The sequence below is a fragment of the Chelonoidis abingdonii genome, chromosome 4 (assembly GCF_003597395.2).
Source record: "Chelonoidis abingdonii isolate Lonesome George chromosome 4, CheloAbing_2.0, whole genome shotgun sequence".
Taxonomy (NCBI): domain Eukaryota; kingdom Metazoa; phylum Chordata; order Testudines; family Testudinidae; genus Chelonoidis; species Chelonoidis abingdonii.
In genome coordinates, this window is record NC_133772.1 from 8,284,900 (window position 1) to 8,312,139 (window position 27,240).

The 27,240-nt window shown below is 43.1% G+C and overlaps 1 protein-coding gene across 4 annotated transcripts in view; it reads left to right on the forward strand.

Moving 5' to 3' along the window:
* The window catches only part of TSPAN2 (tetraspanin 2), a 48,180-nt gene extending 21,145 nt beyond the window's left edge, over positions 1-27,035 (forward strand). The window contains exons 3-9 of one of the 4 annotated variants that reach the window (XR_004373982.2): positions 16,057-16,154; positions 16,642-16,716; positions 17,339-17,437; positions 18,804-18,875; positions 19,891-19,974; positions 22,235-22,430; positions 24,417-27,035. Coding sequence is in view for 2 of the 4 variants with exons in the window: in XM_032782529.2 (XP_032638420.1) it covers positions 16,057-16,154; positions 16,642-16,716; positions 17,339-17,437; positions 18,804-18,875; positions 19,891-19,974; positions 22,235-22,300 (494 nt within the window). In the remaining 2 variants the exon portion in view is untranslated. Of the gene's footprint in view, positions 1-16,056; positions 16,155-16,641; positions 16,717-17,338; positions 17,438-18,803; positions 18,876-19,890; positions 19,975-22,234 lie in introns of all 4 variants that reach the window. The other 3 variants (XR_004373983.2, XM_032782529.2, XM_032782530.2) reach the window with 3 other exon arrangements.
* The last annotated feature ends 205 nt before the right edge of the window (positions 27,036-27,240 follow it).

Here is a 27,240-nt window from a genome sequence, read left to right on the forward strand (position 1 = left end):
GTTACTCTCATCAGTATCACATAGAGCTTCTTTTGCTTTAAATAGCTGTCTAAATATAACATGTTTGACAGTTACATTTTAAAAAGTTGCAGGAAGGAAAAATGGTAAATTAGGCAAATACTACAGTGAAGTGGTCAAACCTGTGTTATCACTTTGTCAGTTAAAAGCAAACCTCATAACAACAAAGTAACTATTAAATTCACAGTAGTTACAGGGTGTGCTTATGTTTATCTGCTATGCTCATGGGAAGTTGTGAGTTCCATCTCCCTCTGTTTGTAAATCCATAACTTCATTTCTCTCCAGTTGCTAACAGCAGTTGGTTGCTCTCCTGTTTTGTAAACCTATTGGATAGGAATATTTGTAGTAAAAATCTGTGCACGTCGAATAATGGGGCCAGATCTTCAACTGGTGTAAATCGATGTAGCTCTTTTGGAGACACTTTTCTAGTTTACATCAGCTGAGGATATGGCCCATGATTTCCAGCAACTCAAGTGTGTTTCTGATTTTTCCACCACAAAGCCTGTGCACCTTCGGTTTCTCAATGTCACCAAATGAAGCCTTGGGATCTGAGAGCCCCTGTCACTGTTGTCAGCCCTCGCCTGGGAGAATATGCAATTGCCTATGGGACTGTAGTTACTTGCAGTACTATAGTAAGCCAGTAGCTATTCCCTGGAGTTACTGAGTAGTTCAGTGGAAATCTCTTCCAGTCAAGTCTGGCTGTTGGGATCTTCTGCCATTGCTGGCTCTGGCTGCATCATGCCAAGTACGGGGCTACTTGTTTTCTCAGTTAGTGGAGACTGAACACTTGGCTGTTTGTGCAGTGTTGGCTTCTCAGCCCAGGAGAGCGAGGAGACCTATTTAAAATGGAAAAAAATGCCCATAAAATTACAGAGAGCCAGGTAAATAAGAAACCCATGTGAAAAAAGACCACACAGAGACACTGTGCCTTTATCTCCCACTGCTCCATAGTGATGGACCTCAGACATGGGTCCATGTCTCAAAGCTGTGAGCAGGATTTTGGAGAAAACAGACCCTATGAATGAGTTTAACTCCTCCTGGCAGGAGATGCTGCATAGAACTTATATATATTCAACTCCCCAGTAAAACTGTGTCATGGGAAAGTAGCTGAGCAAGGCCATTGGTATGCATTGTCTGGGAAGAGGCTTGCTTTTATTACACAGACTAATGGGTTTCTGGTTCACTGGCTTGTGTTTTAATGTTTCTGCTCTACCTCGAACAGAATTTGAATTCCTATCCCTATCCATTTTGTGATCCTTCATAATGGAAGCAGAGATCAGGATTGGTTCTAAGGGTGCATTTGTTACTTCGTCAACAGCTGGGATGTTTCTGGTGCTGTGGGATTTCTGACAGATTAAGAACTTATCACACACACAAGTAATCATCCATTGAGGTTAACTGATGTGAAGTTGTGTTGTTTGTAGATGTGCATGTGTGTATAAGAGCTCAGAGGCAACAAAGGAGCAGATCTCTGACAGAGCCTTTCATTCTATCTCAGAAATGGGGGCTGTCTCTTGCCCCCAACACATGCTCCAATATGCCCTAGTTTGCAGCTGTAAAGGTCTGTCCATTCCTTTTCCTAAACAATTCAGGGTGATAGAATTCCGCAGTCAGTGCTTAGGACAAATGTTCCATTCAGCTCTGAGTGCTGCACAAAATTCCCTTTATCCTTGTTACTAGATGCTGTTTCAAGCTAGGTAGCTGTTGCCTCCTACCCATTCCAAAATAGAATATGTATCCTTGTAGCCAAGGGAAAGAAAAAGAAATAGCATCCTGTCCCATAGCTTTCTATCAGTAGCCAGGGAAGACTAATTTGCCCATTCCCATGCCTGAGCAGGACACATGCAGTAGTGAGAGAGGCTAGAAAGTGCAAATTAAAGTGATTCTGTCTTGTGTGGGGTTTTTTCTCAGGCCACACAATATTGTGGCGCTCCATGCTGTGAACATGGGGGGATCTAAACCTTACATCTGCATTGCCCTCCTTCCCTGCTGGTGGCTGTAGGCTTCTCTGTCTGAGGTTGCCCTCATTTCCAGCCAGCTCTGCTTGTGCTAAATGGAAACCTTTCCTATGGGAATTGTCATTGGAAAAATCCCCATTTGAAATCTTCCCATTGGGAAGTAATGGTTTTCCTATAGGAAAATTTGTACAATTAAGGAAATGTGGTCCAAACTACTTCTCCCCACTTCCTTTCAGCTTTGCAACTTTTGCCAGTTGGAAAAGTATAAAAAACTGGCTTCTTTTCCATTTTTTCCCACTTCCTCTTTTCTAACGGACAAAGAAGTCGAAGGGTTGTGTTATTTTCTCACTTAAAGAGGAAGAATGTTATTGCTAAAAATGAAAGTGTTACTTCCTGTTTTTAACTTTAACATTTTTACCCATTTTTTTTTAAGAGAGAGAACATAAAACAGTGAGGTGAGCATTTCCTCACTGTTTCAAAATGAAAAATCTCCAAAAATACTGAAAAACTTGAAGGGTTTCCCCCCCAAAAAAAATTGTTTAAAAAAACAAAAAATGGTAGTCAAAAATTAGATTTTTTCACAAAAATAATTGTCCTAGATGAGACCCCATTTTTTACCAGCTCTATTGCAAAGTGACACTTCTTCCCAGACCCTTCACAGCCAGCTGTCTGCCTAATAGTGATAGACTCAAAGAGCTCACTCTGACTTAACAAAGAGAAGGTTAAGGGCAGAGTGGATTTGATTTAAATCACTAGTCAGGAAAACTCGATTTAATCATGGATTTCTACATAAAAGTGCATTCTTGTTGGTTGTTATAATGTTAATACATATTCTTCACAACTCAGAGATAAATGTAGGTTTCATTTTTAGAAGGTACACACTATACATTTTTAAGTGATTTATTTTGAAAACTTTTCAGATTAGTTTTACAGCTATATCAGACAATGAATGATTGGCTATTTCATTTGCCAAAGGTAATTGAGGCAAATATTTATGAAGTCAGACGGAGGTGAACTATCTCCAATTCAACAAGTTAATCATTAATATTTGGAGGATTTTCTTGCCATCCTGTATTAGGAGGAGAACATCACCAAACGGACATTAAAATTATTTTATTTAACTGAAACAACAACATTATGTATTCTGGATTTTTTTCTTCAATAGCAAACATATAATATTTTAACAAAACAAGCATATGAATATAGTTAAGTATATAGTTAAACATTCAAATTTTTTTAATCAGATTTGTTTTTGTTAAAATTGTTATTAACTAAAATAGTTAAAAGAAATATTTGTTTTAAAAAAACAAAAATTAAATCGACTATGTCAGCCAGGTCAACATGAGAAACTTTAAATATTGGCTTCGGCAGCTAATTCAGTCGTCTTCACCTTCATTTTCCTGTTTGTTCATAATGTGGACAAGAAAAACAAGCTTTCCTGCTTTTTCAGATCCCAAACGATTTCTTAGTCTGGAATGAATTAATCCAAACAAAGAAAATATTCTTTCTACGTTGGAAGAAGAAGCTACTGCTGTTACAAGTGAGATTATCACTTCAACAGTCTCTGAACCCAAGTGCTTGAGTGACTTCCATTAGTTCACTGGTGTGACTTTCTTTAAAACATCAGCAAACCATATATTTCTTGAATGGTTCACCCTTAGCTCTGAAGTTTATTATAGCTGGCATTATGGAGGGATGATTGCTGGATGTCCATGTCATAGCCAACTCCTCTTCTTCAGCAGTTAAGGTTTGACTCTGGTACCAAGTATTGAGAATATTTGCAAGAAAATGAGCTGGAGATAGTGCTTGTCCCATTCTTTTTTTTTTTTTTTAATGCTTGTAATTTACAGTTTCATTGCATAGTTCTCTTTTTAAGATCTCACTCGGTTCCTTCCAAATTTCAACAGCATCAGCAATAAAACAGCTGTTTCCCTGCATTTTGTTCAAGGCTACAGAATTAGGCTTCGGGGTAGTCTGCAGGTGTTCAACATTTCTCTTAAGCCCAATGTTGAGAACTTTGGCTGTGACAGGGCTATCTATTTTTTCACTATTTTGTTCACAAACTGTCATCAGATTAGGCCAGTTCTTGATATAGTGCTATAGTCCACTACAGAGTTCCACTGCACGTCTTGTGGGAGAGTTAGCTTGGTTACTTCCATTTCTTTCAGAGCAGCTGCTGCTGCAAAGTTGTTGTTACAGAAGTATTTTGCAATTTCAACAACATTCGCCTTTATTTCTGGAACACTGAAGTTTTTGTCTAGGAGGTGCATCAAATGAGCACTGCAACCGTATGTTATTAGCTTAGAATTCTCTTCACTCTCTTCTAAGTAATTTCTTCTCATCTTGCATACATTTGCAGCATTGTCTGTGACCAAGATGCATACTAGTCATTTGAAATTTTTTTCAGTTTCCTATAGCTTTTACTCCTGCTACTTGTAAGTATTCCAATGTCTGTGCATTTCCTGATGTATCAATTGTTTCTGTAAGGAAGACATTCCCTTCTTCTGTTGTCACACAAGCACATACAACAGGATCATTGTGAACGTCGCTCCACCTATCAAGACTCAAGTTAACAATTTTACCCTCTAGACCTTTTGCACGTTGCTAAATTTCTCTTTCATACACTTTGTCCAGCAATTTGCCTGCAACATCTGCTCTGTTGGGTGGACTGTATCCTGGTCTTAATGACTGAACCATGTTAATGAAGTGTGGGTTCTCAATCATATGGAAAGAAGAGTTTGTTGCATAAACAAACGAGGCAGTTTTTTCCATCAATTACCTGTTTTTGTGATCTGCTGGTTCTTATCACAAACTTATCTCTATGGTTGTTTCTGGATGATGGGGATTTTTTTTTCTTTTTGCTACAGGATACTGTGGCTATGTGATGTTAACTGATGTGACTGAAACACTATAATTGGCAGATAACTCTGAACTATAGACAGATGGTGATCTTGAAGTGGCCATAGTCTTCAGAATCCTTTATGTTTGAGGATGGATTCTCCTAACACAAATAAGTCAATGCAGTTATTTAATTATTATTACCATACTGCTCATTTAGTATACTCATTGCATTCACTGACACTCAGTACTACTTTAAAGGTGAAATTGTAAAAGGAAGATCTGCCTATTTCAGCATTTTATTTTTTTATCACAACTGCATCTAAACAATGATAGTACCATAGAGTAACAACTATATTTTTTTGCTCAAACATGAGAATTCAAGAATAGTCCAGAAGGAAGACAGGCAGTCCTTAAGAAAGAAGTATGAAATAAAAAGTTTACCAACCTGAAGATCCTGCATGTTCAGACATGTTCCTTTCATCATCTTCAATGCAGCTTCCTCCTGAGAAGGAACACATCTCATGATGTTGTTTCATTCGGGCAACCAGGCCTTGCATTTCTTTGTTGCACTGTTTGCATTTTGCACGCATGCCTGTCTTACTTACCCACAGGTAGAGAAACTTCATTAAAATATTCCCAAACTGGGTCTCTTTTATGGCCTGCTGCCATTATAGTTTTCCCTTCTAGTGAGAGAATGGTATGGTAGATCTCAAATCAATGAAGGCTACACTCAGAAAGACCTCAAGACTTCTGGAATATGCTGCTCAAACAGTTTCACTTTTGTTTCTACTGCCTGTCCCTCCTTCTCACATTTATCTCCAGACTTCTTTCCTTGTCCAGATCTATTCCCCCCAACAATTTCTATTCATTGAACTTTTTGAAACTTTGCACACTTTAGAGAGAGGTAAGGGATTGACTGTGTGTACACAAATTTGCAGAGGGACAATAGGGTTGAGGTCTGTTATTTCTCACCTCTATATATTATTTATTTAAAAACATTTTTGCTGTTAACAAGCATGTTTTCTCTGGAGACACAAATCCACAGTTTTAGAGCTGCAAACTTAAGCATCTCTGATGGTATCTTCTAGACTGAGCACTGAGTCTCATTGGGTAGATAGAAAGATTAACCTAAATAATCTATACAGAAGCCCCTGGAACCCCATGAGATTGGGTCCCTAATCCATGAACTATTGGAACTCATTTACAAAACTGTTCTTAAACATTATAAGACTATATGGTCTCATACTATAGAATTAGAATTTATAATCCCTATTCCATGAGGCAGTATCTTTGAGCTATAATGTATTTTAAATAAACCTATCTTTAGATACGTTTTTTCCCTCAAAAAGCATTTTATCAAAAAAATCCAATTTTTTAGATTTGTTTTAGTTTTAAATCATTGATTTTTATCCACCCTGGTTAAGGGTGACTTGATCACAGTCTGTAAGTACCGACCGAGTACCTAGCGGAGAATGGTGTCTCACAATCCAATAGCTGAAGCTAGATACATTCAGAGTGGAAATGAGGTGTATATTTGTAATGGTGAGAGTAATGAACTATTGGACCTCCCCCATGCGAGGCTGCCCACTTTTGTCAAAAAAAGTCAGGACAGCCAGGACAAGGTTTAAAACGGGACATATGGTCACCTTAACCGTATTGGTCACGGTGGATTCTCCATCACTGACAATGTTTAAATCAAGATTAGATGTTTTTCTAAAAAGAAAATTTTCAATGGATTATTTTGGAGAAGTTCTGTGGCCTGTGTTATACAGGAGGTCAAACTAGAAGATCACAGTGGTCCCTTCTGGCCTTAAAAATCTATAAATCCGTGAATGTCCTTTTTGCCATAAAATCACACCAAGTAGTTTGTCTGTTAGAATTGACCATATTGGGTTCAGTTACATGAGAGGTGCTTCATCCTCCTGTATGCAATGTATGGGCCGAGTGTACCTGGTGGGTTACTTTGCTAAATTGGAAAGCATGAGTTGTTTGATGTGGTGAATTCCCAAGCTGTGAGGAGCCGCAGGCTGGGCCATTCAAATGGAAGTTTTCTCCAGGTCTGTAATAAGGTCCCAGATTTGGCCTTCACACTCAATGTCACATTAATGTGGCCATATTCAGTACTTTCTCTTCATGCAGGCACCTGCCCCCAGCATCCAAAGTAAAGCACTGAAGAGTACCATCGCACTGAACAAACAGCAAGGGACTCAAACAAGCATGTGGGCAGATCTGACCTTGCTGTCCCCAAAGCACTGACAGAGATTAGGGAAGCAGAATGTATGTAGTTGCAAGAGGAGGTGGTGTGAACAGCCTGTCCTTGGAGTCCAAATAGGGTGACCAGATAGCAACTGTGGAAAAGAAACAGGACGGGGATGGGAGGTAATAGGTGCCTATATAAGAAAAAGTCCCAAAAACGGGACTGTCCCTTTAAAAACAGGACATCTGGTCACCCTAAGTCCAAACAAAAGCTCTCACTTACAGAACCCAAACAACGCTGGCTTTGTTTCCACCTGTATTAGGGTGACCATATTTTCCAAAGGGAAAATGGGACACTGTGTGGGGTTAGTCCAAGCCCTCACCCCTTCCCCCATGCGAGGCTGCCCACTTTTGTCAAAAAAGTCAGGACAACCAGGACAGGGTTTAAAACGGGACGTATGGTCACCTTAACCTGTAGAGATCGTATTCAGCTGCAAACAAAAGGTATTTGTGGGAAGAGAAGTGGCTAAAACTTGTCAGACTGAAACTGGCCCCTTTGGCCTTGATCTGCCCCTCACTCTCTTTTTCACTTGCACCAGATTATTATTATTTATTTATTTATTTTTTTAATTATTTATTATTGCCTCAGTGTCTGTGGTAATCAAACACCCACCCTGTGCACACATGCTCATGGTTTTTCCTCCTCCTCTGATGTGGGTGCAGATTAGTGACCTCCGGGGCTTTGTGGCTCACAAGGGAAAAAGCTCAAAGGTGGGAAACAGCTCAGAGGCACAAAACAGGGCCAGATTAACCCAGAGGCTAATAAGGCTATAGCCTTAGGGCCTGCTATTTTAGGCAGTACTGTAGGTCCTCCATCCCATATTGAAGTAATAGCTGAGTGACAGTAGCGGGGCATTCAGAATTTTTTTGTCTCATTAGATATTGCTTTGTACAAATTAATCCATCAAGATTGTGAATTCAATTTATGGTGGTTGTGATTTTGTCTTTGCGGTTAAGTAAGTGTCTGTGGGTCCAAGCAATATTGAACTTCTTACACAGTAGGCCTGCACTGGACAAAAGAAACCATCTAGAAAAAAGGAGTATGGCAGAAATTAAAGGAGGCCAAAGAAAGACGGCAAAGACAAGATGTAGTGCTGGAAGGTACTCCTTCTCTCCTAACGTTTTTTCCTCCAGCTAAGTCTGGTGGTGAGGAAGTCTAGGCAAATACCAGCCCAAGTGAACCTGCTGTGCCTGCACCTGATGAAAAGAAGCAGCCTCCTGTGACTTCTCTCCCTGCAGTCTCACCCCACTCCTCTGAACACTTTCCCAGTGATAGTAATACAAAAATATCCTTCTCCAATGATCCAGATGAGTGGGACATGACTTCTCAAGATCTCATTGCATATTGGACTGAGAAGGACCCACAGAAACACCAGAATCTACATGCTGATTTTTCATTGACAAAGCGAGAGTACAGCAATCAGAATCATTATCTGATCAAATCAGTGTTTGAATATGTGACGCCTAACAAACAGATTGGCAAGCAAGAACGGCTCATCTATTTGCCTTCTAAGAAGAAAGCGTACTGTTTTTATTGCTGCCTGGTTTTTGATACCAGAAAGTGGGGAATGTTCTGTGAAGGCTTCAGTGATTGGAATAATATTGCATTCATTACGAATCATGCAATGAGTGAGCAATATACATTGTCAGTTAGCAGCTACCATGCCCAAAAGAAAGTTAGTGGCAGAACTGATACCCAAATGGAAAATCAGTTTTTAAAAGCTTGTGCTTATTGGAAGAACGTTCTCAGACATGTAGTTGAAACCATAGTTTTTCTTGCAGAGCGTGGTCTGGCTTTCCGTGGCTCAGATGAGACTGATCGAAACACAATGGCAATTGCCTTGGTGTTCTAGAGCTAATTGCTAAGTTCGATCCTTTCTTAGCTCAGCACATCAATGAACATGCAAATCGTGGAAAAGGCCATACATTGTATCTATCAAAGACTATTTGTAATGAATTTATTGCACTGTTGCCAAAGAAGACACTATCAGCCATTGTAGATGAGATTAAAGATGTGGGATATTTTTCAGTGTCTGTTGACTCAACACCAGATGTGTAACATAGGTCAGCTGTCATCTTGAGTTATGCGCTACCCAGTGGACCAGTTGAGCATGTCATGATCTTCGTAAACATCACCAGCCACACAGGGGAGAAACGTATCTTGTACCTACTCGATTTCCTTACCGAAAATGGGATTGACATCAGCCTTTGTCATGGCCAAAGCTCTGACAATGCAAGGAATATGAGTGGCAAATATTCAGGGATGCAGGCAAAGATGAAAGAGCGCAGTGCTTTGGTTGATTATGTACCATGTGCTGCACACTCACCCAACCTTGCTGACCAATCTGCTATGGATTGTTGTGTTGAAACAGTTACTTTTTTTGGATTTGTCCAAGAATTGTACAGTTTTTTTTCTCTGCATCAACCAGTTGTTGGATGATTCTTAGAGATTCACTACCAAAGGGATGCCCAGTGCCCAAATCATTCTCAGAGACACGGTGGAGTGCCAGCGCTGAAGCTGTGAATGCAGTTATTCTTCAATACCCCAACATCCTTGAAGCGCTAGAGAGCATCAAGGATGATGAACCTCAAAAATCAGCAACAAGAAAAGATGCGAAGATCCTGAGTGATGCAATGCACACTTTGGAAACTGGTATTTTTTGTGAGCTCTGGAATAATATACTTCAGCCATTCAGCAGGTGCAGTCTAGCTTGCAAAGTGTTCAGAGTGACCTTTCCACTGCTGTAAACCTGAGTAATCTTGGAACTGTTCTTCAACAAATGCGGGATAGTAATGATGAGTATGAAATTCAGGGGCTGCAAGGACTGCTAACCATGAGTATAAGTCAGCCAAACACCACAAAAGACAAGACATGTGACGATGCAACTGCCCACTCATTCAGCGACAAGGAGGCCTTCAGAGTTAATACTTCGTCAACAAACTGAAGAGTTCAGTAGAGGCTCCAGGCTTACAAAAATATTGACAAAACCTTTAGTGTACTGACAAATTTTTCACCTAACATTTCAAGTTCCGATGTCAGTGAAGGAATCAAACATCTGTGTCAGAATTACCCAGAGGATCTCCCAGTAGATTTTACTAAAGAATTTCTTCAATTTATTGAATTCACATCATGCTCAGATATACAGAGAAAAGATGGCGAAAGCAAATCTATTTGGATGTACCAAGTTATCACTGAATCCAATGTGACAGAATGTTTCCCAAATGTTGAAACTGCTTTACAGCTGTATTTGTCGCTAATGTTAACTAACTGTAGTGGAGAATGTTCCTTCTCTCTTCTAACAAGGCTCAAAAATGATCTCCGATCCACCATGACTCAAAAGCATCTCAGTTCTTTGTCCTTCTTGAGCAATGAGAATGAAATCGTCAGGTCTTTGAATTACAATGACATTCATTAGTTTACCGCAGCTAAAGCTAGAAAAAAAATTGGTTGTTTTGAAGAATTGAGTGTAGTGAGAGTAGAATAAGCTTGTTAATTTTACATAAATAAATACGTATGTAGATAAATGTTTGACTTCATTTTTTTTTTTTCCTGTACGTAGTTCAGACTTAGGCCCTTTTCTCCCATTAGCTTTAGACCCCTCAGAACCATAATCCGGCCCTGGCAGTAAGAGCTAAAGATGGAGGTGGTTCCCCATGCCTCCCAGCCTCTTTGAAGGGAATGAGCCTAACACAGGCCTCTGACTCTGCAGCTTAGGTTACTGATGACCTAGGGCTCCATGTCAGTGATTGTATTAGGATGACTGCAACTGATCCCTCGTTGATCTTGTATGGGTCTAACTCCATTGAGTTCAGCGGGGATACTGCTGGTTATATCAAAGAAGATCTGAGTGAGGACCTGTGTTTCTACGCAGGGTTGTGAGGGGAATGGGGTCTGTACAGTGCTATTTCCCATACTGCCAGCTGATTCAGTGGCAGCAGCTATCACATTCCCACACCCTCCCGCTGTCATTCCACCTCACGCAGAGTTCTTCTGCCTTGCTTTTTAGAGGGAATCTATTTCTGAGCTTGAGGAGGCCGAGGCCTCGCCCTTGTACTTCTTTGTGTTTGGTGCAGGGACATATCTCTGTCTCCACTTCCATCACTCAGTCATAGGAAGGTGCATCCTGTTCAGAGGAAAGGACCAGGTAACGAGTTTGTTTTCAGGCAATTTTTAGACTCATAGACTTTAAGGCCAGAAAGGACCATGGTGATCATCTAGTCTGCCTCCCTGCATATCGTAGGCCACAGAACCTCCCCCACCCACTCCTCCATCCTGTAACAAAAGATTTGGTGTCTGTGTGCATATGTGTTTGAAGAAGACGTTTAAAATCTATTTCAGTTTTGGCTTTTTAAAAATCTCTCTTGTTCGTATTTTCCAGCTAGAGGCAGCAGTGTGCGTCAGACATCGGCAGTCCCTGAAAGATCAGGGATGGGTTCTGGGATGAGATCTCTTGAGTGGGAGATGTATGAAGGTGGCTTTTCTCGGGTAGCACAGCCCCTTGCAGCCACCAGACCAGGCAGCCCACTCTGGGAGCTGACAAGTTTATTTAGCGAGTGCAGTGAGAGTCACTTCCTATAACATGCCTTAAAAGGGAAGCTCCGATGAGAGGCAGCAGTTTAGCTATGAGTCATGTGACTAAAATGCTAAAAGCCTTTGCCACTGAAGCGAGAGCAAATCCAAATGCAATTAGGACTCTTCAAAGTGGTCAGAGCCCCAGGCCCCAAAGAACCTCATCTGATCTTGCTAGAGGCAACATGAAGGGAAATAGGAAAGACCCTAGCCAAGATGTTCAATAACTGATGAAGGAGGAGGCAGAGGGTAACATGCAGAGCAGGGTCCAGGAAATCTGTATCACTATTTACACTACACTCATCACCATGGGAGCCGAGTGCCCCCTCAGAAAACGGCAGACGTGACATTGGGCGACGTGATGAAAGATGTTCTTGAGGCATGTCACCGATAATGATTTACCCTTCCTCATCCTATGCATGGAGATGAACTCTGATTCAGACCCATGTACATCCCTACCTTAAACCCAGTCAAAAACCTGTTGCAGTGTGCATTTACAATGGCATGAATTATGCTAAGACTCTAGGTAAATAATAAGCTGCATGGTGCTAAGAAGCTGGTAAATTCAGAATCTTTGAACTGCAAGCACATTCAGGAAATCCAACTTCTCTGGGTAACAGCTGGTGCAGCTGCTCTTCCATTAACATTTCAGTCATTATCACAAAAATAATCTGGCTACTAGCTTTTAGCAGGATTTATATTGCACCATTTCTTGATATTGATACACCTCTACCTCCATATAATGCAGTCCGATATAGCGTGAATTCAGATATAATGCAGTAAAGCAGCGCGCGGGGGACAGGCCTGCTTTACCTCATTATATCCGAATTCATGTTACCGCAAACAGTTCCTTTGCGTCCCCCCGTTACTTGCTGCAGCCCTCCTCAGGGCCCCCCTGCCACAGCTCAGCTCCGTTACTCCTTCTCCCATGAGCACACCGCAGCTCCACTTCTCCCCCTTCCCTCCCAGACTTTCCACACCAATCAGCTGTTTTGCATGCCAAGCCTGGGAGGGAGGGGAAGCGGAGCTGAGTGACGCGCTCATGGGAGGAGGAGGCGGCGGAGCGGAGCGGAAGTGAGCTGAGGCGGGAAGCTGTTCCTCTGCGCTCCCTCCTCCCCACTTGCTGTCCCCCCGCCCCAGCTCACCTCTGCCTCCTTCCATGAGCGCGCTGCTCAGATCTGCTTCTCCTCCCTCCCAGGCTTGCCGCGCAAAACAGGTGATTGGCGCAGCAAGCCTTGGTGAGGGGGCGGGAGGAGGCCGCAGCAAGTAATGGGGAGGAGCAGAGGAACCACTCCCTGCTCCAGCTCTTCTCTGCCTCCTCCCCTGAGCGTGCTGCTGCCATTCCGCTTCCCCCTCCACTCCCTTCCAGGCTTGCCAGGCCAAACAGCTGATTGACATGGCAAGCCAGGGGGAGCAGTTCCTCTCCCTACCCTGAGGTAACGCGGTCTCACCTATAACAGGGTGAGATTTTTGGCTCCCAAGGACCGCGTTATATTGGGGTAGAGGTGTATTACAGAGGGAGAGAGACAGAAAAGCCATCGGGATTAGGGACCCTCTGGTGTGGCACTTTAATGACAGCAGTGGCATGGCAGTGAGATCATCCCTTGCTACTGGACAAGGGGGCAGGAACTCTGCCATGGTTTGAGTAAACTGCAGTTCTGAGGCTGTCAGTGTTGTAATAAGATTATGATGCTATCTTATGGGACTGGATGAAAAATTTTGTTAACATTTAACTATTTTCTGCAGAATTTTTGAAGAAATATTTTCTATTTCTTGACTAGCTCTGCTATTTTGCCTAGCATCCCTGTGTGCTGAATGTATTGTGCACAAATGCAGAGAGAGCCCCAAAGAATTTGTCCTCCAAAAGAGAGCTGCCACGATGCACTGGGGAATGCAGAGGATTTAATTATTTCCCTCTCAGTTATCCCTACGCCCTTCTGTGGGGTCTCTGTGCAGATCTGGATGTGGCAGGGCATAGTGTGTATTCAGTGCTGCAGTTATGTGAATGATAAAGATTCAGATCAATTTTAAAAAATAAAATGTTTAACATTAGAAAATAGTAAAAGTATGAAAATGCAAAATGTACAGTTGACTCTGAAAGCAGGACTGACTGTGCCCTCTAGTGGGACAACCGACCTTAGCATCCCCATCCCCCACATGCTGAGTGGGATGGAAAGTGCTGCAGGCTCATTTTAGCATTTGATGTGCATTAAGTATGTCTGAGTTCCCAGCCCCATGCAAAGATGGCAAAGGCTGGAGTAGCAGGATGCTTGCTGGACAGCAGGCCTCTTTGTGGTCAGCGCTGCACCCCAGGACAAGGCATCATAGATTCCATCGAGTAATGAGCACCCTCCTTGCGCTCTGACTGAAAGCCTGCAGCCAGGCTGAATTATTATCCATTCATCATTAAACAGTTAACAAATCTAAATAAGATGTGATCTCTGCCTGGAAGAGGCAGCCCCCACCTGTCTCTCTCTCTCCCCCAGATAAAGTCTAGAACACAAAACCATGCAAGTGACCTCATGCCACTTAAGAGGTGCACAGAGATGCTGGAGATGGCAAAAGCTGAATAGCTCTCAGAGTGAGGCAGAGATGATCACTACAGTATTTTCTACAGTACTGTACTTTGGCCAGTCTAGTTTTAAATGTATGGAGGTGCCAAACCTGTGTCCCTCAGCGCTAGGGTCCTTTCTGTGGTCTCCCATCTCCTCTCTCACCTGATCAGGCTCACCCCAGCCTGCTCCTGAGACACCTTGTAGTATCCACTAATACATCACATTTTATGATTGTCACTGTTTCTGACCAGTCTTCATGCCATGCAAATTCTGTAGAGGCAAACCTCCTTTGCCCAGATGGCTCCAAGCTCTTCCGGGAACAAGTCCAAGAGAGAGGTTAGCCAGAGTTTCTGGGCAGTACCCCCCACTCCCTTCAGTTATCTCTGAAGCACTTAGCTGTGAACAGCCAGCCAGAATATGGAGGCAGTTCACAGTGTTCCCACCGGCTACTGCAGGGTCACTCGGACCATGTCTGATGAAAACGAGGGCAGTATGAAATCTGGCTGGAGGCAACAGGCCCTGCAGGAGGCACTGCCTGCAGTTCATATGAGAATCTTGGACTGAGAGTTGGTCTGCTTGCCCCTTTCTTACATAACCACTTTACCAGACCAACTGACCACGGTTTGTCTCTCTTTCTTTATGACACTGCCTAGTATAACACATGCTGCTTGTGCTGGCAGCTGCTGTGGAGGAAAGTCCCTGGCCTTATGCTGATAACATGAGTCCCTCTCAGCTCTTGGTGTCTGATGTTTTGGCATCTGCATCAGTATGCTAGAAGGGCACATGTTAGTTAATGGATCTGGAGCGTGGCTATTATACGACGCACCGGTGTCCCTGCTACGCTCCAAAGACAGAGAGCCACATACCAAATAGAGAAGCATCTCATGTATCCACTGACCTATTGAGAGATGCCCCGTCTCTGTGAAGGTAGAGCTTGGCATTGGGATTCACAGTGGCAGACCCTCAGCATCTTCTTTGGAAACGTTGACTTTTTATTGCCAGTCTTTGTCCACAGGTGTTGTAATGTGATCGTCTCATTCCATTTCTCCTGAGACATCAGTTTCCCAACAGGCCCCACGCCTCTTTTCCAGTAGCCAGCAGTATCCTCCAAAGCTGGAATACAGCTGCCATGGACAGCACCATGCAATAGAATCTGTGCCTTCCCTTCTGGAGGAGACAGAGAGTCGTTAGCACTGTGCCCAGCCATCCCAGCAGCATGGTTCTGTGGGGCTTCCCAAACTCACCCCCTGCACAACAATCCAGTGTGTTTCCCAACCACCCACTGGATCAGCTGGCAAAACCAAGCTCATAAGCTTTAGAAAAGCTAGGGAGGTTTCTATGAGATGGGTCCTATTAGAGGCCAGGTCAGGTGCTTCAGTGTCACAGGAATTCCATGTGGCAAAGGCTTTCTCCTCCACAGAGAACGTACACTCCAGGGAGATGAGATCCTGAGCAGTGCTGACTTTAGAGGATTGTATTTCCTGCTCCTTGTTGTATGGTGACTAGCTATAAGACAATTCTATATGATGTGATATATAAAACACAATCCCTATTGGTAGGCAGTAGAATTCTTGCTGGACTTTGCAAGTTTCCATACAGGAGACCTGACAGATGGAACTCTTTTCATGCACCCTTTGTGGAGCTTCCTTAGGAGAGCTAAGGAGGTGACTGGTTCCCTTTGGGGGACACAGCAGCCCTGTTGATGAGCTGTAGAGATAGAGGGGACTGTCCCCTGGGGCGCACACACAGGGCTGAGAATGGGTGACAGGCTCCTTCCTGCCAAGAAAAGTGATGTAATGCCTGAAAGGCTGTTCTGCTTGAACTCTTCTGAGACTGACTGGTTCTGGTTTCCCCACAGGGCTGTATGTGCTTGTGGGAGCAGGGGCGTTGATGACGACAGTTGGATTTTTTGGGTGCTGTGGAGCAGTGCGGGAGTCTCAGTGCCTGCTTGGAGCAGTAAGTAACAGGCTTGATGGACCATCTCTGTGCTGGAGGTTATTGTGATAGAAATCTCCTTCAGGGGTGCACCATTTCATCACTGGTGGGAACAGCTCTGGGGTCAGAGATCAGTAACTTGCTTTTACTCCTCATAATGAGCAGCTACTTTATTAACCCAACATCTCCAGCAGGTCCCATTCAAGAGCTTCTGTGTGTGAAATTATCCCCTTGCTAGCTTGACTCAGCTGCTGCCTCCTGGGACTGCCTCCTCTGTCACTTCTGCCATCTGGAGCGACCTCCTGGGGTCTATTTCTACCTCATCTTCCCTTTATCTCATTGAAAATGTAATCTGAAAACACCATTCCTCCCTTGCCTCTGCCTGCTAACACCTTCCTCCCGCTGCTGTTGTGTGGTATTGAGCCTTGTGGAATGGTTTGGGATCCGTAGTTTGTATAAAGGGCCTTATGTAAAATAAACTAGTACCGACTCTGTTTCTCTTCTGCAGTTTTTTGCCTGCTTGCTGGTGATATTTGCTGCTGAAGTCACCGCTGGACTGTTTGCATTTATAGGCAAAAAAGTGGTGAGTAGCAAGGTGATTCTGATGTTATGGGCTGGGTTTGGATTCCTGCTGCTGGCTGACCTGAAGGGCTCAGGTAAAGGCCACATTTTAGGGAAGGATTCCACAGAAACAGGAGGACTCTGTGACTCTCTAGACATAGAGAGCTCATGTTGTCATGAGCCTGAGAGGCTGTGCTTCAGAGTGGGACATGGTCTCCGCTCCCACATGTGAACAGAAAATCCAAAAGTAAAAATAATTCCTGTATGTGAGAGTAACATCGACTTCAGAACTGCCTGGAGAGCTGTAGGGGAGTGGGTGACACTCTGGGGAATTGTATGTAATCAAAACAATGAACATCTCTGTTAGTGAATCTCTCCTGGGTTCTGAGTGCCTGGCAGAAATAGTCAACAAGTGCTGTAGGGTTCTACCCAAGTTCTCATTAGTCCCCAAGAGCCCTGCCCTCCCAGAGCATCTCTATTACTATTTCCCAGATCACTAGGGATAAAATAATGTAGAGGAGTCGCTCATGACTGTAGAGTCTGGAGAGGGAAGCCGGGGATCTATACTGGATTTGGAGTAGGTTCTGATAGGCCCCCAGTTGTCTCCAATTCAATATCTCACTGGACTTGTCTCATTTATGCAGGCAGTACAGGAGGTCCAGGCCATCTATGAAGAAGCTTATGATGACTATGTGATGGACATGGGGAAAAGCAACAAAACTCTCATTCAGTTCCACGCAGCTGTGAGTAACTCTTGTGAGCTTAAACGGTGCTTGCAGTGGTGGTGTCCTTCAAAAATCGAATGCCAGGGTTTGCAGAAGGGTGACTGCTTCCCACTGTCAGGGCCCTAAGAGAATAGAATTGAGGGGTTTGTTTAAAGGTGACCTGGTGGCTCAAGTGTATGCTGCTTGCTTTAGGTGCCAGAAGTCCTGGGCTCAAATCGCAGGTAAGTACTAACACTGGAAGTGAAAACTGCTAGACCTTCAATTTCTGAGTGAAATTCTCTGTCAGATAGCTGGGACAGTTAGCCCTCATGTCCCTTGCTCAAGAATTGGACGAGTTTGTGAGTGACCCTGAAGCTTAGCTGTACAGACAGTAACTAATTACTCCCTTGTGAGAGGTCGTAAACCTGTCATGGTGGAGACTGAGTTCACCTCTGTCCGTGTAGTGCCTAGCACAGTGGAACACTGATCCTGCCCAGGGTCCCCACTCCATACTGTGATGTAAACAGTGTTAAAGGTAGGTCCTGTCATCATTCCCATTCTACAGCCAGGGAATCTGAAGCACAGAATGGGAGACTTGTCCCAGGCCACACAGCAAGTCAGAGACCAAGCCAAGATTAGAATTTAAGAGCCCTACTTATGCCCAAGTCTCTGTTCATTGCATCAAGCCATACTGCCTCCCACAGAGATCAAACCCTTTCTTTTGTCACTGTTATATCATTCCAACATTCTTCATAATTAACATTTCACAACCTCTGAACCTCTTGCCTTTCTCCCATGCCTGTTAATTGTGATCCACAGAGGAATTCCAGGCATTTTCTCAGAGATGTATAAATGGGAAAAACAAACCCACTGAAACATTCTGCTGATTTATCACTGGCCACAAACCCAACAGCATATTCTGTCTGTAATAAAGATTCTAGCTATTCTGCTGCAGCTTCAGCTTGGTGCCCACATGCTGGTTGGACTATTTGTGTTTTCCTGGGTAAAAGGATTTAGAAACTACTAGGCCCTCCGTGGCAGGGATTTCTGTTGCCGTGAACAGTCAGGTCTGTTTGTCAGACTATCTGAACTGGGCCATAAAGTCCCTTCCAGGAGCTTTTTTTATGTAATGTTTCTGGACTGGTATTTACTTGTCCATTGAGAATTCAGAAATTTGAAATTAAAAGAATTTTGAGAATTTGGGCCACATTCAGTGTACATGAAAATCTACTAAAGGGATTGGAGTTACCAAAGGGGGATGAATTTGTGCCCCTGTCTCTAGTCTTTCCTCTTAGTTACTGGCCCACTTGCTGCCACTGAATGCAAAGTCTCAGCAGGAAACTAGCCCGTAGTTTCTCCCTTTTTTGACACACTCTCTCTCTCTCTCTCTCTCTCAACTGCGTAGCTTCAGTGCTGTGGTAAAGAAAGTGAGATTCAGGTGAAGCCCACCTGTCCAGAGGGCATCCAGGTGCCCAAGGTAAGTGTCTTCTGTGCTGATTGTTTTAATTACCTTTCACCACAGATATGTCAGTTTGAAACAGAAGTTTCTCTGACACACAAGGAGCAAAACTAGCACTAATGATGACACTGGGACTGACTGAGGTTTATAGCCCAGAGGACCGAGCTGGGGAGAGACTATGTCCACAGTCAGATCAACCAACTTCAGAGGATTCAAATATCCTTTGTCCATATCAGAGTTATTTAAGATGAAATCAGAGAAATGTGCAAGTAGAATCATATTTCAGGAAAGTCAGAGCTGCTCTCTGCCCTGAATAGGCTCCAGCACCCTCTCAGCCATGGGAAGCTCTGTGCAGCTGAACAGCATGGAGGCAGAGGAGAGTGAGGGGTCAGAAATGTGAACACCCCCTGCACTTGTTGTCTGCAGCCTCCCTACCACCTCCCCAGGTAGCTGTGGCAGTAATGTCACACAGTCTGAAGAGCAGGGGCACTTAGATGTTGGTGTCTGGGAGTCTAAATGAAAGGCCTGATGAAGGTTGAATTATGGCATGTGCCTATCTTCACCATTCTCAGAGGACCCTGGCTAGGAATGTGCCAATTAAAATGAGGGAAACACTCTCATTTCTAGTTTTTGTGGCACCTGCCTGCAGTTGCATCATTATCCCGAAAGGCCATATTCCCCTGATTTAGTGTACCCGGACACATAGCTGACTTTAACTTCTGGGGAAGTGATTAATGAAAAACCCACATGTGAGTGCCGTTGAGATGGCACCTGGGGATACAAAGGAGTATGGTGAGGACAACAAAGGAGATGGTTCCTGGCAGTGTAAAGCCTATTGATGGCTCAGATGAGAGGAGAGTAAGCTACCTAGTAGCAAGAAATGTCCAGGAGGGCACAAGGCATAGAGAGGCAGGTTAGCAGACAGGTCACTGTGTTTAGCGTTTCTCCATGTACATGAAGGCAGGGGGTCAGGGAAATGATCTGGAAATATTTATCTAGGAGCTAAGTGGAACTTTAATTCTGTTTTTAATAGAACTGCCTGCATGAAATCCAGAATTTAATTAACTCTAATCTGCATTTAGTTGGAATCGTTGGAATTGCAATTGCTGGCATCACCGTGAGTAAATACATCATATCATTGTCTTTTCTGTCTATATGAAATCCCAGCACCCTCCCTTGAGTCCATATTTCCTGGGAGATGCTCTCCAATAGCTGCTGAGGAGACTTCCATATGATACCAACTTTCCCTGACACTTTCAATTAGGTCTTTTCTCTGAAAGTCACTCTACTCTCCACATAAATTTTGGAGAGTCCCAGTTTTACCAGTTTATTTTTCATCCCCATGGAGTGAATACAGACTATCCAGGAGAAATTCCACTGTGCTACTGTTGTAAATAAATATAAATTAATAACTTCAGCCAAAAAGGCCGAGTGTACTGAAAAGCAACCAACTATCCTAAGATTTCACCCATTCCAACCCATTGTCGGCACTGATGTTGTTTGTCCCTAAATATTTGGATCCAAGATGTATACTCATAATGGATCTGAACATGAAGGAAGGTGTGTGATTTAACCAGTTGCTTGTAAGGAACTGATTTTCCCAGATCATGCACACTAACAATCTGGTGAAGGAAAACCTGTGATATGGTGATAGATGTTCATGGCTTACCTGGAAATAGAAATCAGCACATCCTCATTCCTATGCCCATTGCTTTAACAGAACTGAATTTAAACTAGGCAGGCAACTTCAGAATATATTCCTCTTCTAACTGTTAGGTATCCAGGTTAAACAACACCACGTTGTCAGTGACTGATTCATCTAATCGTATCCCCAAAGCTTCTCACTTCACTTGTTTTAAACTCCATCTTCTCTTGCAAAGTGTGCTTTGCCATTTCCAAAAATCTGAGAGTTCATAACTGAGCTATGTGGCCAGTAGATGGCACACTAGTGCATAAATCCAGCAGGAAGACCCATCAAACTGACAGGCTTGGAGATTAAAGCGTTTTCCAGCCTGCATCTGCTGCGATCTGCTCCAGATTCAGCAGCCAATGGCAGCCTGAAGACACAGGATGAAACCAGATTTCTGAGGAATTACACTCCCACCTGCTCTCTGGAGGAGGAAGTTAATGGAGTTACTTGGACTTTCCAGAGCTCACAGAGTTCAGATGTGAAGGGAGGGTTCATTTCAAACTAAAGAGCATAGTGACCATGACCTGTGGGGATGGAGGGAGGCAGGGGGAGTTAAACATTCTCAGAAATATGGGGAGGTCATAACATCCAGTTAGCCACAGGCAACCTGAAATGTGACTTTTCTAAAATATAATGCCATGCATGGAAAATATGGCAAAGCAATCCAGATGGGACAGGGCTTCAATAACCAGGCTGTTTAGTGCCTAAGAGTGTGTGTGCACTGCATACAGGGATCTAATCTTCATAACTTCCCATTGAAATGGGCACAGATATGGAAAGAGAGGATGTCCGATGCCACGCACTTGGGGTCCTCATGGTCCTGCGTTAACCTGACAACTCTCAGGCATCTGGTCTGGAAGGAGAAGCAAGTGCTAGTCTGTTCCTCCCATGTGGTAAGACTGGCCAGCAGTCTCCCTTTGTTCCTGGGGGAGGGATTCAGTGATATAGCTTGCCTGCTTCTCATGGCCATGGATGAAGTCTTTGCTTATTGCCTGTAAACTCTGTTCTGGAGGTAAAAAACTGTGACTAGGAGGAATTACTAGAGACTCTAGCACCCTTCATTGGATTCCATTTTAACCTTCCCCTGCAGTTTCCTGTGCTTTAAGACTATGGATTCTACTTACATGCAGTTATAAACTTGCCTCATGTATGGTAATTATTAAGAGTTTAGGTTTCTCTCTAAACCCACAGTATCCTGCAGCAATCCCATACGTTAGCCTATCTTACACCCAGAGCTCAGCTCTGCTCTTGTTCAGAAGTACACATGATACTCCATGAACAGAGACCTCTTATAACCACGTTTCTGTTCTGGACTGAAATTCAAGTCCTCTGTTGCAGTGCTGGATTTGATACCAGTGATAGTGCTGATCTTGTGTCAGTGCAGACGACGTATCATTGACAGTATTAATGATCTCCCCAGTGATATTTGGGAAGAGGATTATGCTTGAAGAGCATTTAAAACATCTATGACGCTGCTATGGTCGTATCATCGTAGCTCTGAGTAATGGTGATGTCTCTTGCATGTTAACTGTGTTCTTTCCTAAGACTTGTAGAGAGGAACAGTCATCTGTTCCCACTACTCCTCTGTGAAAATTATTAGATTGTTCTGAAATTTTTATAACTGCACCTACTTTTGTAAGAGGGGGCATCTCATGGAAATCTCTAAATGACATTCCTTCTCTTTTAGATCTTTGGCATGATTTTCAGCATGGTTCTCTGCTGTGCTATCCGCAATACAAGAGACATGCTCTAAAACTCACTGCACAATTTCTATGCTCCGGGACTTCCAGGCTAAACTTGGCAAGATGCATCCTCTGAGATTAATAATTGTAATACATTTTTGATTAGTGTTTTAACCAACTGAGAGGAAAAGGCCCCATTTGGTGAGTGTGACTTGCATTAATTGTGTTCAGACTTTTAAGTCAGAAAACTGAAATGAGTAAAATGAGGGTTTTAAATGTACTTTCTTAAAGTGAAAAGGCAAAGGTAGCACCTAAAATTAATTTGTTTTTAAATATTTTGCATATATACTGCTGAGTGCCTACGCATCTATATACATTGGGTAAGCACCTGCCTGTCTCCACATATGGATCTGCAAGAATGCACAAGTACAGATATCTGTATATATATAGTACATTGTGTGGGTGAATGCATGCATATGACATATGTTGTGTGGGCACGTGTTTGCATGCACATTCCTGCACTTTCCCCACTATGTTAGAGTGTGCATACAGCCCTGGCATATATCCAGGTTGAAACCCTTTCATAGTGAACCCCTGTTGGCTAATAATCAGTGTAGGAGCAACTGCCATTTTTAAAATGAAACCTTTAATGTAGTTTTATTCAGTCTCCCCAAAATTAAAAGGAAATACAATTAATAAATTGGATTTATTCAAATAAGTTGATATCTAAGGGCCTGTTCCTGGAAGTATGTACTCCATGTGAGTAGTCCTGTTGACTTCAGTGTCACATACAGGAGTGTTGGTAGGATTGGGCCCTACATCTGAACAAAGAAGGCTTCTTGGGGAATCCTAGGACCAGGCAAAAGTGGGAGGGTTAAGACAGAGATGGGAGGCCGATGGGTAATGCAGAGTCAGTTATATCAGGATAAAGTGTGCCTTGGCTTCCCAACCCAGTCTGTGTGACAAAATCAGGGTTATGAGTTTGAAAGGTCTCTAAAATCCTATTAATTTTTAAAGCGGAGATTTCAGAAGAAAGGGCCAAAAAGAGCTGCAGCTGACAGCCCCACACTGGGAGCAGCTAGCATGGGCGTATACTTGTACAAAGGCCAAATGAGCCCAGCAGAACTCCACACAGCACAGAGGCTAGTGCAGGATTGGAGCCTTTATCCAGGAAAGCAGCAGAGTTGTGGGAGATCTTGTGGCCAAAAACTTTGGCTAGCTGTGCTGTAGGAGACAAATCGTGAAGCGTGTTAGGGAGAAACAGAAGTGGCACTTTAATACCTTCATTTCTGCCTCTACTCTGAGCTACTGCGACTATCACCACTTCAGCAGGGCTTTTACCTCAAATCTCTCACCTTCTCCTTTGGGTATAAGGGCAGGAAGTAAAGGCAGGACATTTTTACAGTCATAGAGTCATTTTCTCATTGGCAATTATGCTTTGCGGGTAAGAGATGTAAGAATTACACTGTATCCTTGAAATACCTCAGGACTTGAGTTTATATAGCTTGCTTCCATATTTTTATTTTTCTTATTTATTCACAGTAGAATGTTCCTTTTAAAACATTCAACAGCCTGGAAGTATTCTCTCCATAATGGGAAAATAAAGTACCCGAGAGACTAAGAGTTTTATATTTTTGGTTCATTTCATTTGGGAAAGCAGTCTCTTCCCACCCCCCAAAATGTTTCAGAAAGGAGCTGTGCTAGAGGTGTACATGAACTCATGTAGCAGCCCTGTCTCTCTGTCTATCCTATCCAGCTTTCTAATGCAATTGTGATTTGGTTTTCCTGGGTTCTGAATTAGAGAGTAAGTATAATGGAGAAGGGCTCGTCTCAACTGATACCTTCATGAAATGATCCCTGCTCTCCAACAATATGATGCATTCACTATAATAGAGTCTTTGCTCCATTGAAACATACTGGAAGGACATAGGACTTCAAGAAATATTTGCTATGTCAGGGCGTTAATTCAAGCACTGCATGAACCCACGTGCATGTGTTTGTATGTAATACGTGTACCACAGAGTGTGCTGCCCTCACAGTCCCAAGGAACCTCATATTTATACCACCTCAACCTTATTTTGGTGGTGGAAATCATTCTAGGGTTATACCTTTTCTACAATTCACTTAATAATATTTGAGTGTCAGACCTGCCTATCCTTTACATTTGCCATTTGTAATTTCTCACAGGCAGCATTTGAATGGCAATTGATATCCTAAGGCAGCTGTATTCCACTAAAAGTAAAGCAGCTGGGCATGCAACACACTGCCACGCCAGGAATTTCTGGGCTTAGCCTCAGGCTCCCCAAGCCAACATGGAGACAAGGTGGCTGGCTCCAAGGAAGAGAGCTAGGTTTGCATCCTTCTGCAGTGACCTCACTGGAGGAGAGTCCTGTGGAAACACCTGGTGTAATGATAGGGACTGAGGAGATTACTGCATGAGCCCAAGGCCAGAACTTCAGGGCCTGACAAAGTAGTTCACTTTTAGGAGAGAGTGTGAGTCTCTAGACAAGGCAGAGAGCCCTTGGGAGTTATGTGGAGCTGGGGAATACTCTATAAAGAGAAGGCTGGCAAAAAATAGAAATCGCTATACAGAAGCAGTTTTCTTAGCCTTTGCTGGTCAAATGAAAAGGTCTTTGCAGACCAGCAGGCTGTAAATAACACATTAGGCAGACATGATGGCATTATTGATTTTTTATGAACTAAGACCTAACCTTATTGGCGCTGTTCATTGCTGGCCTTACCGGGTCTTGTGCTCTGGATAGTACAGATAACTGTAATGCTCACTGCATCCCATGCGGGAGGGCATTTACTGTACAGGCAGATCCATCTCTCACGCACACTCTGGAATGAGTATTTTTTTTTAAACACACCCACACACACCCTTGCCATTTAAAAAAAAATTACTGAATCTTGTTTGGCGCCAGAACAGTAAGAAATAGCCAGAGTTTGCTTCACTTTTCACTTATAGCAACATGGAGTCAGTCTGGAGATGCCCACTTCTGCTTTTGAGATGCACCAGGTCAAGGACTGGTGCTTGCGGAAACCTTTCTTGCTTGTTTACCTCTAAGTGCCTTTTAGAAACAGAGAAGAGTGCCAGTAAGAAGCTATATTTCAATAAATTCAGACTTGAATCACCTTGCTTTCTAATGAAATCATTTTTTTCTATACAATGTGTTCATATTTATATGCATAACAGTTAGGTGTACTCTGGGTTCCAGTGCTATCCCGGAATATTGGATATGCACTTTGTACTGAAGATCAGGAACATGATACCAGTTATTGGTTTAATTCTCTGGATTATGATTGTGCATCAGGCCAGGAAGCAGCATATTTAAAATGTCTGTCAGTGCCTTTAACAGTGTGGCCTTCCCATCTCGCCGTTTCATGCTGTTGTTTTGTAGACAAAATATCACTGAATTAGTAAGTTTCCTCTATCCTGTATTAGCATTTGAAGGACATTTTACTCTTAGCCAGTGGTTACTAGCAATAGAAGGTGAAATTGCTATTTTCTTTGCCCCTTATAATAATTGTTAGGATTCTTCTGTAGTGCTTTGCAAGCAATAACTAATTAGACCCTTCCTTGGCATTTCTGTGGCTAGACTGAGCAATCCTGCTTTTAGTTCAGTTGTGGTTGAGCTATAAATCCAACCCTGACATCTGGGAAGAAAAGTACCCCCAGTTTCTGTGGAAATATTCCCCATTCATTGTGCTGCTTCCCCTTTGGTTTAAATCTGGCACTCTCATTTTATTCCCAAGCTCTGCACTTCTGCCAGATGGCACAGCACTCTTCCCAATATGCTCCATCTGGCTGTGATAAGGAAATTTTCTATGGCATATGAATCCAAACCACTAAACAATATAGTCTGTGCTAGAAAATCAGCACATCAGGATTGAATTCACTCAACCCAGTTCTGTCCTCAGATACATACATGCATGAGAACATCCAATGCGCCGATAAGATCAGGGCTCCTGCTAGACCAGTATCCTGTCTCTGACAGTGGCCAGTACCAGCTGCTTCAGAGGAAGGTGCCAAAAACATCTGTAGCGAGCAGCAGCCAGTAGGGGAAGTTTCTTCCTATTCCCATCAATTGGCTCATTATTCTCATTATTCATATAATTGTCTAACATTTTTTTATTGTACTGAGCTCCTGAAATTCTCATTGACCTCTGTAGGAGCCACATGTGCATATTTGAGGGCAGAATTTGACTAGTTTTGGAAGCCTTCTGGGGCCAAGCAGGATCTGAGTGGAGTAGATCCCTGGAATATCCACACAATAAAGAGCTGTGTTTCATTTCCAGTCGTCCCACTGGAAACAAGTGGGATTGTTTCATGGCAAAATATATTCTATCCCTACTGAAAAAGAAACAGAGCTGTTATCTGAACCCTTTTAAACCCACTTTTTGTGATCTTTGGGAGACTAACTCCTTTAAATTCTTATTAAATGTACATTATAAACACAGCTCACCATCAAATCCTTTCCCCTCTTGCATTGTTGTATTACAATGCTCCTGTCCTGACCTCCCTGCTAGACCAGGATTGTCTGAGCCACCCATTTCCAATATCGAATGCTTCTTCCTGTATTCCAAGTACTAACATCAGGCAGGACTGGGACATCATGTGATTGTTGTAGGGCCTGTGAGAGCAAGAGCATTTGTCTATATGAGAGTTTCCCTGAGCTGTAAATGTTGGTCAGCTGATTGTGCTGTTGCTGAAACTACTTTTCATTTGACTTGTTCTGAACTGGCTTTTATTGACTTTTCTGTACTGAATTTAAAGGTTCTAATAAACAATAACCTGAAATAAAAGAGAAGTGGAGGAAACAAGTCTTTGAAGTCCAAGTTTTTGTGGCCTCAGATAAGTGCTAACTGGGTCTGTCATTCACATACACACAACGTATACTTCACCCTGCTTGGGCAACTTCCAGCTGTGGGACCCCCACAGTTCTTGTGTGAAGAACAAAATTCCAAACGCTGCTGCCAGTGATGCACTGGAAATAGCCCTTGCCACCAC